Below are 13,984 nucleotides of genomic sequence, written 5' to 3'. Positions count from 1 at the left end.
AGTTCTATTTTTAAACTTACAATTAAATAAATTTGATGTAGTTGCCACTTTTAAAAATTTTAATTGCATCTCTCCCATATTTGCGGATTTGCCAGGGGATGTAACTCATACAGCAAATTAAAGGCAACATGTGATTGATTTGTCTGTGTGATTTGTATGTTAAGTCTGGCCTCTTTAAGGATAAAGGGCACTACGGATTATTAATATGAGTTACATTAGCTCTCAGCATTTGCCTGTCCCCTGATCCCGTTTTGTTTTTCAAATTCACTGGCTTGTTTAATGTGGTATCTACCTGGTTAGCTCTTTTATATACCCAGGTTTGGAAAATTTTGTTGAGCCAGGACTATTAGCTTCACTGATTTTCCACCTGAGGAATTAGACGGTATGAAACCTTTGTTCCAAAGTAAGACAAAACATTGATCTTTTACTGCAGTCAGTATAGTGACCTTCCTGGTCTTTATGATATGGGATTTTCCATTTTTGCTGATGTCTGCCAGTTCCTTGAGGGAAATGCATTTAGTATGAGGAACAGCTCCCAAAAGGGAGAAGAAAACTAATTTTTGGCTTTTCTATACCCACATCAACAATCTAGGGTAACTACTCCCTTATTCATACCTCTTCCCCTTCAAACAAAGGGAAGACCTCACAGTAAATAAAAGTAAAGTGATAGGACACGAGGGTCACTGAGGATATCTTTTGATTTGTCACACAGAACAAGAGTCGTATGTTCCGGGTGCAGTTTAGTGGAGGCTCAAAGGAGCAGGCGCTGGAACACTGCTGCAGCTGCGTGCAGAACCTGGCCCAGTACCTCACTGTCCAGGTGCCTGACGGAATCAGCCGGGAGCTCAGGCTGAGTCCTAGCCCGCTGTGGACAGGTGAAAGCCAAGGGAAGGGCCGTGTGCAGAGCATCCCACCACAGCATGATGTAAGTAGGTGAGCGTGTGGCTGTACGAGAAACCTGACAAGTTAATGCTCTATGGGGGCCAAAATCACAGTGGAATTTGCTGAGTCCACCAGGTTTGTAGGTTAAGGATATCTAATGTTGAGTGACTTATTTTTATTGATGTATAATTAACTTATACTATTAGTTTCAGGTGTACAGTATAGTGATTTGATAGTTTTATACATTACAAAATGATCACAGTAAGTCTAGTTACCATCTGTCACCATGCAAAATTATTACAGTATTATTGACTATATTCCCTATGCTGACATTAGATCCCTGTGACTCATTTATTTTATAACTGGAAGTTTGTGCCTCTTAATCCCTTTGATCTAGTTTGCCCATCGCCCCCCATTCTGCAACCACACTTGTTCTCTGTATTTATGAGTCTGTTTGTTTCATATTTGTTCGTTTGTTTTTTAGATTCCACATATTTTAGTGTGTGTGTATATATACCTCATTTGTGTATATATTCCGTTGTGTGTATGTGTGTGTGTATACATATACACACACAGACCTCATCTTACCCAGTCATTTATTGATGTACACATAGGTTGCTTCTGTATCTTGGCTACTGTAAATAATGCTGCACTGAACACAGGGGTGCATATATCTTTTATTAGTGTTTTTGTTTTCTTCGGATAAATACCCAGAGTGGAATTACTAGATCATATGGTAGTTCCATTTTTAATTTTTTGAGGAACTACCATACTGTTTTCCATAGTAGCTACCAATTTACATTCCCACCAGCTGTGCATGAGTTCCTTTTTCTCCACATCCTCACTGACACTTATTATTTCTTGTCTTTTTGATGACAGCCATTCTGACAGTTGTGAGGTAATGTCTTGTGGTTTGATTTGCATTTCCCTGATGATGAGTGATGTTGAGCATCTTTCCACGCACCTCAGGCAAGGGCAACAAAAGCAAAAATAAATAAATGGGACTGCAACCAACTAAAAAAAAGCTTTGCACAGTGAAGGAAATCCTCACCAGAACAAAAGGGCAACCTATTGAATGAGAGAAGGTATTTGCAAATGATACATCCAATAAAGGGTTAATATGCAAAATTACAAGAACTCATACAACTCAGTATCAAAAAAACCAAACAATCTGATTAAAAAATGGGCAGAGGACCTGAATAGACATTTTTTCCAAAGAAGACACTGAGTGATTTTTTTTTTTCTTTAAATTCAAGGTTGAGTCTCACTGTAGCTACCTGTAATACTAGAAATTAGATTAGCTGGGAGTCCCAGGTGTATTATGGGTATCACTACAGAACAGTGGTTCTCAAAGCATGATCCACGGACCCTTCCCTGAGACCTTTTCAGGGGTCCACAAAGTCCACATTATTTCTGTAATAATATTAAGATGTTATTTGCCCTTTTGCTGTATTGATATTTGTGTTAATGGGACAAAAGCATTGTGAGCAAACCTGCTGTCACCTTAGCACAGATCAATGCAGTGGCATCCAACTGTACGCAGTCAGGTTTTTCACTGGTCACTGAAGAAAAGAACCAGCTAACAAAACCATCTGTATTCTGAAGCACGATGGCTTTCTCCTGGGAAAGCACCTGTATGACTGCACTGGGTGCTGAACCACCTCTTTCTTCATGGAACACCATATTACTTGAGCAACAGACAAACTCTGGTTATTCAGATTTGGGTGTTTGGTGGACATTTTCTCGAATGAAGTGAGCCTGTCATTTCAAGAAAACAACTGACAGCATTTATTGATAATGATGAAATAAGCTTTTCGAGTGAAAATTAGAATCCTGGAAAACTTGTATCTGCCACTTGAGCTTCACAGCTTCCTAACCCAGAAGACCTTCCTGATGGTACTACTAATGAACGTGATTTTTAAAATAATTAAGTGACAAAATGTTTCAACATTTGGGGGATCTGTGTAGTCCAGCGAACCACTATTTTTCAAGTGACAAATACATGATGCTACAACATCATGCATGGATGAAAGACCCAAAGTGCAAAATAGGGACTTCCCTGGTGGCACAGTGGTTAAGAATACACCTGCCGATGCAGGGGACGTGGGTTTGATCCCTGGTCCAGGAAGATGCCACATGCCACGGAGCAGCTAAGCCCGTGCACCACAACTACTGAGCCTGCGCGCCCTGGAGCCCACGCACCGCAACTACTGACCCCACGTGCCACAACTACTGAAGCCCGCATGCCCTAGGGCCCATGTGCTGCAACTACTGAGCCTGCATGCTGCAACTACTGAAGCCCACGTGCCTAGAGCCTGTGCTCCACATCAAGAGAAGCCACCACACTGAGAAGCCCACGTGCTGCAACGAAGAGTAGCCCCTGCTCACTGCAACCAGAGAAAGCCTGCACGCAGCAACAAAGACCCAACGCAGCCAAAAAGAAATATAAAAAAAAATTAAAAATTATTAAAAAAAAGTATAAAGATCACAACAGGGGCTTCCCTGCTGGCGCAGTGGTTCAGAGTCTGCCTGCTGGTGCAGGGAACACGGGTTCGAGCCCTGGTCTGGGAAGATCCCACATGCCGCGGAGCAACTAGGCCCGTGAGCCACAATTACTGAGCCTGCGCGTCTGGAGTCTGTGCTCCGCAACGAGAGGCCGCGATAATGAGAGGCCCATGCACCGCGATGAAGAGTGGCCCCCACCTGCCGCAACTAAAGAAAGCCCTCGCACAGAAACGAAGACCCAACACAGCCATAAATAAGTAAATAAATAAATAAACCCAAAGTTAAAAAAAAAAAAAAAAGGATCACAACAAATTTTTCAAAGTGCAAAACAGACTAATGGATTCTATTTACTTATTTATTTTTGTACCTGTTAATCTCCCTCACCTATTTCACTCGTTCTCCTTCCCCATCTCCTCTGGTAACCATCTGTTTGTTCCCTGTATCTGTGAATCTGTTTGTTTTGTTTGTTCATTTGTTTTTTAGATTCCACATGTAAGTGAAATCATACAGTATTTGTCTTTCTCTGACTTACTTCTTTCAGCATAATATCCTCTGAGTCCATCCATGTTGTCACAGATGACAAGATTTCATTCTATTTTATGGCTAATATTCGTTTGTATGTATGTGTGTTTGTACCACATCCTCTTTGTCCATTCATCTATCAATAGACACTTAGGGTTAGTTTGCTTCCATATCCTGGCTACTGTGAATAATGCTGCAGTGAACATAGGGGTGGATGTATCTTTTTGAATTATTGTTTTTGTTTTCTTTGGAAAAATACCCAGAGTGGAATTGCTGTATCATATGCTAGTTCTGTTTTTAATTTCTCTTCAATAAATGATGTTGGGAAAACTGGACTACTTTTTCATACCATATACAAAAATAAAATCAACATGCATTAAAGACTTATATGTAAGACCTGAAACCATAAAACTCCTAGAAGAAAACATAGGCAGTGCACTCTTTGACATCAGTCCTAGCAATATTTTTATGGGCCTGTCTCCTCAAGCAAGGGAAACAAAAGCAAAACTAAACAAATGGGACATCAAAGTAAAAAAGCTGTTGCACAGCAAGGGAAACTATTAACAAAATACAAAGGCTGCCTACTGAATGGACGATATTTGCAAACGATATATCTGATAAGGGGTTAATATTCAAAATACACAAAGAACTCATACAAATCAACATTAAAAAAATAATTACAAAATGAGCAGAGAACCTGAACAGATTTTCCAAAGATATATGGATGGCCGACAGACACAGGAAAGATGCCTAGCATCACTCATCATCAGGGAAATGCAAATCAAAACCACAATTCAAGCTCAAGATGGTGAAGGACGTGCTCTCACCCCTTCTTACGAGAAAACCAGAATCACAACTAACAGCTGAACAACCATTGACAGAAAAACACTGGAACCTACCAAAAATGATACCCTATATCCAAAGACAAAGGGGAAGCCACAAGACGGTAGGAGGGGCGCAACTGCAATAAAATCAAATCCAATACCCGCCAGGTGGGCAACCCACAAAGTGGAAAACAATTATACAACAGAAGCTCTCCCACTGGGGCGAAAGTTCTGAGCCCCACTTCAGGCTTCCCAGCCTGGGGGTCCAGCAACGGGAGGAAGAGTCCCCAGAGAATCTGGCTTTGAAGGCCAGTGGGATTTGACTGCAGGACTTCCAAAGGACTGAGGGAAAGAGAAAATCCACTCTTGGAGGGCACACAAAGTCCTGTGCACATCAGGACCCTGGGAGAAAAAGCAGTGACCCCACAAGAGACTGGGCCAGACCTACCTGCTACTATTGTAGAGTCTCCTGCAGAGGTGGGGGGAGGGGGTGGCTGTGGCTCACTGTGGGGACAAAGACACTGGCAGCAGCAGTTCTGGGAAGTACTCACTGCCATGAACCCTCCCAGAGGCCACCATTAGCCCCACCAAACAGCCTGTAGGTGCCAGTGCTGGGCTGTCTCAGGCCAACCAACCAACAGGGAGAGAACACAGCTCCACCCATCAGCAGACAGGCAGATTAAAGTCTTACTGAGCAGGCCCTGCCCACCAGAGCGAAGAAAAGACCCAGCTCTACCCACCACCAGTCCCTCCCATCAGGAGGCTTGCACAAGCCTCTTAGATAGCCTCACCCACCAGAGGGCAGACAGCAGAAGCAAGAAGAACTACAATCCTGCACCTTGCAGAACGAAAACCACAGTCATAGAAAGTTAGATGAAACAGCAAAGGATTATGTCCCAGATGAAGGAACAAGATAAAGCCCCAGAAAAACAACTAAGTGAAGTGGAAACAGGCAACCTTCTGGAAAAAGAATTGAGAATGATAGGGAAGATGATTCAGGATCTCAGAAAAAGAATGGAGGCAAGGATTGTGAAGATGCAAGAAATGTTTAACAAAGACTTAGAAGAACTAAAGAAAAAACAAGCAGAGGTGAACAATATAATAACTGAAATGAAAAATACACTAGAAGGAATCAATAGCAGAATAACTGAGGCAGAAGAACGGATAAGTGACCTGGAAGACAGAATGGTGGAATTCACTTCTGTGGAACAGAATAAAGAAAAAAGAATGAAAAGATCTGAAGACAGCCTAAGAGACCTCTGGGACAACATTAAATGCAACAACATTCGCATTATAGGGGTCCCAGAAGGAGAAGAGAGAGAGAAAGGACAAGAGAAAATATCTGAAGAGATTATAGTCGAAAACTTCCCTAACATGGGAAAGGAAATAGCCACCCAAGTCCAGGAAGCACAGCGAGTCCCATACAGGATAAACCCAAGGAGAAACACACCAAGACACATAGTAATCAAATTGGCAAAAATTAAAGACAAAGAAAAATTACTGAAAGCAGCAAGGGAAAAACGAAAAATAACATACAAGGGAACTCCCATAAGGTTAACAGCTGATTTCTCAGCAGAAACTCTACAAGCCAGAAGGGAGTGGCATGATATACTTAAAGTGATGAAAGGGAAGAACCTACAACCAAGATTACTCTACCTGCCAAGGCTCTCATTCAGATTTGACGGAGAAATCAAAAGCTTTACAGACAAGCAAAAGCTAAGAGAATTCAGCACCACTAAACCAGCTTTACAACAAACGCTAAAGGAACTTCTCTAAGTGGGAAACACAAGAGAAGAAAAGGACCTACAAAAAAAAAAACCCAAAACAATTAAGAAAATGGTCACAGGAACATACATATCGATAATTACCTTAAACGCAAATGGATTAAATGCTCCAACCAAAAGACACAGGCTTGCTGAGTCAACCAAAAGACACAGGCTTGCTGAGTGGATACAAAAACAAGACCCATATATATGCTGTCTACAAGAGACCTACTTCAGACCTAGGGACACATACAGACTGAAAGTGAGGGGATGGAAAAAGATACTCCATGCAAATGGAAATCAAAAGAAAGCTGGAGTAGCTATACTCATATCAGATAAAATAGACTTTAAAATAAAGAATGTTAAAAGAGACAAGGAAGGACACTACATAATGATCAAGGGATCAATCCAAGAAGATATAACAATTATAAATATATATGCACCCAACATAGGAGCACCTCAATACATAAGGCAACTGCTAACAGCTATAGAAGAGGAAACCGACAGTAACACAATAATAGTGGAGGACTTTACCACCTCACTTACACCAATGGACAGATCATCCAAAATGAAAATAAATAAGGAAACAGAAGCTTTAAATGACACAGTAGAACACATAGATTTGATACTTATAGGACATTCCATCCCAAAACAGCAGATTACACTTTCTTCTCAAGTGCACGTGGAACATTCTCCAGGATGGATCACATCTTGGGTCACAAATCAAGCCTCAGTAAATTTAAGAAAATTGAAATCATATCAGTCATCTTTTCTGACCACAATGCTATGAGATTAGAAATGAATTACAGGGAAAAAAACGTAAAAAACACAAACACATGGAGGCTAAACAATATGTTACTAAATAACCAAGAGATCACTGAAGAAATCAAAGAGGAAATAAAAAAATACCTAGAGACAAATGACAATGAAAACACGACGATCCAAAACCTATAGGATGCAGCAAAAGCAGTTCTAAGAGGGAAGTTTATAGCTATACAAGCCTACCTAAAGAAACAAGAAAAATCTCAAGTAAACAATCTAACGTTACACCTAAAGGAACTAGAGAAAGAAGAACAAACAAAACCCAAAGTTAGCAGAAGGAAAGAAATCATAAAGATCAGAGCAGAAATAAATGAAATAGAAACAAAGAAAACAATAGCAAAGATCAAAAAAACTAAAAGCTGGTTCTTTGAGAAGATAAACGAAATTGATAAGCCATTAGCCAGACTCATCAAGAAAAAGAGGGAGAGGACTCAAATCAATAAAATCAGAAATGAAAAAGGAGAAGTTACAACAGATACCGCAGAAATACAGAGCATCCTAAGAGACTACTACAAGCAACTCTATGCCAATAAAATGGACAACATGGAAGAAATGGACAAATTCTTAGAAAGGTATAACCTTCCAAGACTGAACCAGGAAGAAACAGAAAATATGAACAGACCAATCACAAGTCATGAAATTGAAACTGTGATTAAAAATCTTCCAACAAAGCAAAGTCCAGGACCAGATGGCTTCACAGGTGAATTCTATCAAACATTTAGAAAAGTGCTAACACCCATCTTTCTCAAACTCTTCCAAAAAATTGCAGAGGAAGGTACACTCCCAAACTCATTCTATGAGGCCATCATCACCCTGATACCAAAACCAGACAAAGATACTACAAAAAAAGAAAATTACAGACCAATATCACTGATGAATATAGATGCAAAAATCCTCAACAAAATGCTAGCAAACAGACTCCAACAACACATTAAAAGGATCATACACCATGATCAAGTGGGATTTATCCCAGGGATGCAAGGATTCTTCAATATACATAAATCAATCAATGTGATACACAATATTAACAAATTGAAGAATAAAAACCATATGATCCTCTCAATAGATGCAGAAAAAGCTTTTGACAAAATTCAACATCCATTTCTGATAAAAACTCTCCAGAAAGTGGGCATAGAGGGAACCTACCTCAACATAATAAAGGCCACATACAACAAACCCACAGCAAACATCATTCTCAACAGTGAAAAACTGAAAGCATTTCCTCTAAGATCAGGAACGAGACAAGGATGTCCACTCTCACCGCTATTATTCAACATAGTTTTGGAAGTCCTAGCCACAGCAATCAGAGAAGAAAAAGAAATAAAAGGAATACAAATTGGAAAAGAAGAAGTAAAACTGTCAGTTTGCAGATGACATGATACTATACAGAGAATCCTAAAAATGCCACCAGAAAACTACTAGAGCTAATCAATGAATTTGGTAAAGTTGCAGGATACAAAATTAATGCACAGAAATCTCTTGCACACCTATACACTAATGATGAAAAATCTGAAAGAGAAATTATGGAAACACTCCCATATACCATTGCAACAAAAAGAATAAAATACCTAGGAATAAACCTACCTAGGGAGACAAAAGACCTGTATGCAGAAAACTGTAAGACACTGATGAAAGAAATTAAAGATGATACCAACAGATGGAGAGATATACCATGTTCTTGGATTGGAAGAGTCAATATTGTGAAAATGACTATACTACCCAAAGCAATCTACAGATTCAGTGCAATCCCTATCAAATTACCAATGGCATTTTTTACAGAACTAGAACAAATCATCTTAAAATTTGTATGGAGACACAAAAGACCGCGAATAGCCAAAGCAGTCTTGAAGGAAAAAAACGGAGCTGGAGGAATCAGACTCCCTGACTTCAGACTATACTACAAAGCTACAGTAATCAAGACAATATGGTACTGGCACAAAAACAGAAACATAGATCACTGGAACAAGATAGAAAGCCCAGAGATAAACCCACGCACCTATGGTCAACTAATGTATGACAAAGGAGGCAAAGATATACAATGGAGAAAAGAAAGTCTCTTCAATAAGTGGTGCTGGGAAAACTGGACAGCTACATGTAAAAGAATGAAATTAGAACACTCCCTAACACCATACACAAAAATAAACTCAAAATGGATTAGAGACCTAAATGTAAGACTGGACACTATAAAACTCTTAGAGGAAAACATAGGAAGAACACTCTTTGACATAAATCACAGCAAGATCTTTTTTGATCCACCTCCTAGAGTAATGGAAATAAAAACAAAAATAAACAAATGGGACCTAATGAAACTTCAAAGCTTTTGCACAGCAAAGGAAACCATAAACAAGACAAAAAGACAACCCTCAGAATGGGAGAAAATATTTGCAAACGAATCAATGGACAAAGGATTAATCTCCAAAATATATAAACAGCTCATGCAGCTCAATATTAAAGAACCAAACAACCCAATCCAAAAATGGGCAGAAGACCTAAATTGACATTTCTCCAAAGAAGACATACAGATGGCCAAGAAGCACATGAAAAGCTGCTCAACATCACTAATTATTAGAGAAATGCAAATCAAAACTACAATGAGGTATCACCTCACACCAGTTAGAATGGGCATCATCAGAAAATCTACAAACAACAAATGCTGGAGAGGGTGTGGAGAAAAGGGAACCCTCTTTCACTGTTGGTGGGAAATGTAAATTGATACAGCCACTATGGAGAACAGTATGGAGGTTCCTTAAAAAACTAAAAATAGAATTACCATATGACCCAGCAATCCCACTCCTGGGCATATACCCAGAGAAAACCATAATTCAAAAAGACACATACACCCCAGTGTTCATTGCAGCACTATTTACAATAGCCAGGTCATGGAAGCAACCTACATGCCCATCGACAGATGAATGGGTAAAAAAGTTGTGGCATATATATACAATGGAATATTACTCAGCCATAAAAAGGAACGAAACTGAGTCATTTGTTGAGACGTGGATGGATCTAAAGACTGTCATACAGAGTGAAGTAAGTCAGAAAGAGAAAAACAAGTATCGTATATTAATGCATGTATGTGGAACCTAGAAAAATGGTACAGATGAACTGGTTTGCAGGGCAGAAGTTGAGACACAGATGTAGAGAACAAACGTATGGACACCAAGGGGGGAAAACCGCGGTGGGGTGGGGATGGTGGTGTGCTGAACTGGGCGATTGGGATTGACATGTATACAGTGACGTGTATAAAATTGACGACTAATAACCTGCAGTATAAAAAATCAAACAAACAAAAAAACCAACTAATACTAAACTTTCTTTGGGTTATTTGTATGGAAATATGTTAATATAAATGTTTCAGACATTACATGAAATTTCTAAAACTCTTATATGTTCTGGTATAATGTTATGTCATAATTCTAGCTATTTAAAATGTATATCTCAGGGCTTCCCTGGTGGCGCAGTGGTTGAGAATCTGCCTGCCAATGCAGGGGACATGGGTTCGAGCCCTGGTCTGGGAAGATCCCACATGCCGCGGAGCAACTGAGCCCGTGCGCCACAACTACTGAGCCTGCGCGTCTGGAGCCTGTGTTCCGCAACAAGAGAGGCCGCGATAGTGAGAGGCCCGCGCACCGCGATGAAGAGTGGCCCCCACTTGCCGCAATTAGAGGAAGCCCTCGCACAGAAACGAAGACCCAACACTGCCTAAATAAATAAACTTATAAAAAAATGTATATCTCAGAAATAACTAAATTTCCTTGTCAATTGCATTATTATGAACTTTCATCAAATCTTTAACCATGGTCATTTTTAAGTCTTTTGTCATTTACAGAGAGTTCTGGGTGTACTCTGATGCTTTTGCAAAAATGTTCCTATAAAAGGGTTTCATCTTCAAGGAATTCATGGAAAAGACTCTGACAAGTACAGGTTTCTGGTAACTGACTATACTGCTGAATTGAATGAATAAGCATTTTCAGAACTCTAATGGAAAACTGATGAATTCATAAAAGTGCTAACAAAAGATCAAGATGAAAAAAAAATTACATGGGACTGAGTGAACTGATGAGGATGATTATAATTTTTGTGACTTTGAATAAAAAAAGAAAAAAAGATTAAAAAAATATATAAACAATAAATGCTGGAGAGGCTGTGGAGAAAAGGGAACCCTCTTGCACTGTTGGTGGGAATGTAAATAGATGCAGCCACTATGGAGACCGTATAGAGGTTCCTTAAAAAACTAAAAATAGAATTACCATATGACCCAGCAATCCCACTACTGGGCATGTACCCTGAGAAAACCATAATTCAAAAAGAGTCACGTACCACAATGTTCATTGCAGCTCTGTTTACAATAGCCAGGACATGGAAGCAACCTAAATGTCCATCGACAGATGAATGGATAAAGATGTGGCACATATATACAATGGAATATTACTCGGCCATAAAAAGAAATGAAATTGAGTTATTTGTAGTGAGTTATTTGTAGGTGAGGACCTAGAGTCTGTCATACAGAGTGAAGTAAGTCAGAAAAAAAAATAAATACTGTATGCTAACACATATATATGGAGTCTAAAAAAAAAAGGTTCTGAAGAACCTAGGGGCAGGACAGGAACAAAGACGCAGAAGTTGAGAATGGACTTGAGGACATGGGGAGGGGTAAGGGTAAGCTGGGACGAAGTGAGAGAGTGGCATGGACTTATATATACTACCAAATGTAAAAGACAGCTAGTGGGAAGCAGCTGCATAGCACAGGGAGATCAGCTCGGTGCTTTGTGACCACCTAGAGGGGTGGGAGGGAGACACAAGACGGAGGAGATATGGGGGTATATGTATATGTATAGCTGATTGAATTTGTTATAAAGCAGAAACTAACACACCTTTGTAAAGCAATTATACTCCAATAAAGATGTTAAAAAAAAAACAAAACGACAATGGTATCACCTCACACCAGTCAAAATGGCTATCATCAAAAAATCCACAAACAATAAATGCTGGAGAGGGTGTAGAGAGAAGGGAACCCTCCTACATTGTTGGTGGGAATGTAAATTGGTACAGCCACTATGCAGAACAGTATGGAGGTTCCTTGAAAAACTAAAAATACAGCTACCATATGATCCTGCAATCCCACTCCTGGGCATATATCTGGAGCAAAACATAGTCCTAAAGGATACATGCACCCCAGTGTTCACTGTAGCACTGTTTACAATAGCCAAGACATGGAAGCAACCTAAATGTCCATCTACAGAGGAATGAATAAAGAAGATGTGGTACATATATACAATTAACTATTACTCAGCCATTAAAAAGAATGAAATAATGCCATTTTGCAGCAACATGGATGGACCCAGAAATTGTCATACCGAGTGAAGTCAGAGAAAGACAAATATATGATATCGCTTATATGGGGAATCTAAAAATAAAATGATACAAGTGAACTTATTTACAAAACAGAAACAGACTCACGAACTTAGAGAATGAACTTAGGGTTACCAGGGGGAAGGGATAGTTGGGGAATTTGGGATTGACATGTACACACTGCTATATTTAAAATGGATAACCAACAAGGAACTACTGTATAGCACAGGGAACTCTGCTCAGTATTATGTAACAACCTAAAAGGGAAAAGAATTTGAAAAATAGATACATGTATATGTATACCTGAATCACTTTGCTGTACACCTGAAACTATCACACTGTCAATCAACTATACTCCAATATAAAATAAAAAGTTTAAAAAAACATTAATGAGAATGACTTCAAAGTTAATGCTGTTTTTTATTATCTTAAAATCAATAGTGGATACTCAAGTGATCATTGTATCATTATGTCTTCATGTATTTTATACTATTTTGTACTTATTCATGTTTCAATAAAACGATTAAAAAAAAACCACAATGAGATATCCTCACACCTGTCAGAATGGCTATTATCAAAAAGACAAGATGTGGAGAAAAGAGAACCCTTGGTGCACTCTTGGTGGGAATGTAAATTGGTACAACTGCTATGGAAAACAGTACAGAGATTGCTTAGACCAAAGGATTTTAATATAACAGAGTATAAAAAGTTCCTTGCTGTGATTTCAGATTCTATCTTGAAACTAACCTTTAAGAAACTACCACTTGTTGAGTTTTGGTGTCATATCAAGGAGTATCCACAATTACCTGAAAAACCCATTTAAAAAAAAAAAACTTTCCATCTGTATATCTGTGTGAAGCCAGATTTTCTTCATATACTTCAACCAGAACAACATGTGTCGGCAGATTGAGTGCAGAAGCGGATAGGAGAGTCCAGCTAGATATTAAAGAGATTTGCAAAAGTCATTATATTTTTGTGTTAGGAAATATAGTTTTCATTAAAATGTTTTTAATATTATAATGGTTATATATAACCATTATAATGGTTTTATAAGTTTTAAATGAATATTTAAAATTTTTGTTTTAATTTCTAACAGATAAATATCACACATAACTCAAAACAAAAGCTGTAAGTGTAAAGGAGTCTTGTGATAAAAGTTTGAGAATCTTTATTACAGAATTTCTCCTCGAGGTACATATTCTAGCATTTCTTTGGCATAGTCCCACATGCTGCTAGCATAAGCTACCTCTGCTCTTGGGATGAAATTCCAGTTTCATGCTGGGTTTTCTTATTTTCTATTTTGAGTAATGATTT

General features: G+C 38.9%; 1 protein-coding gene across 2 annotated transcripts in view; it reads left to right on the top strand.

Annotated features, from left to right (window-relative positions):
* REC114 (REC114 meiotic recombination protein) overlaps positions 1-13,984 on the top strand; it is a 110,573-nt gene that overhangs the window by 90,920 nt on the left and 5,669 nt on the right. For both annotated transcript variants that reach the window (XM_059912795.1, XM_059912794.1), the window contains one exon: positions 713-925. In XM_059912795.1, the coding sequence (XP_059768778.1) occupies positions 713-925 (213 nt within the window). The remainder of the gene's footprint in view (positions 1-712; positions 926-13,984) is intronic.

This window comes from Balaenoptera ricei, chromosome 2 (assembly GCF_028023285.1).
Source record: "Balaenoptera ricei isolate mBalRic1 chromosome 2, mBalRic1.hap2, whole genome shotgun sequence".
Classification (NCBI taxonomy): Eukaryota; Metazoa; Chordata; class Mammalia; order Artiodactyla; family Balaenopteridae; genus Balaenoptera; species Balaenoptera ricei.
This window is presented reverse-complemented; position numbering and strand designations above follow the sequence as displayed.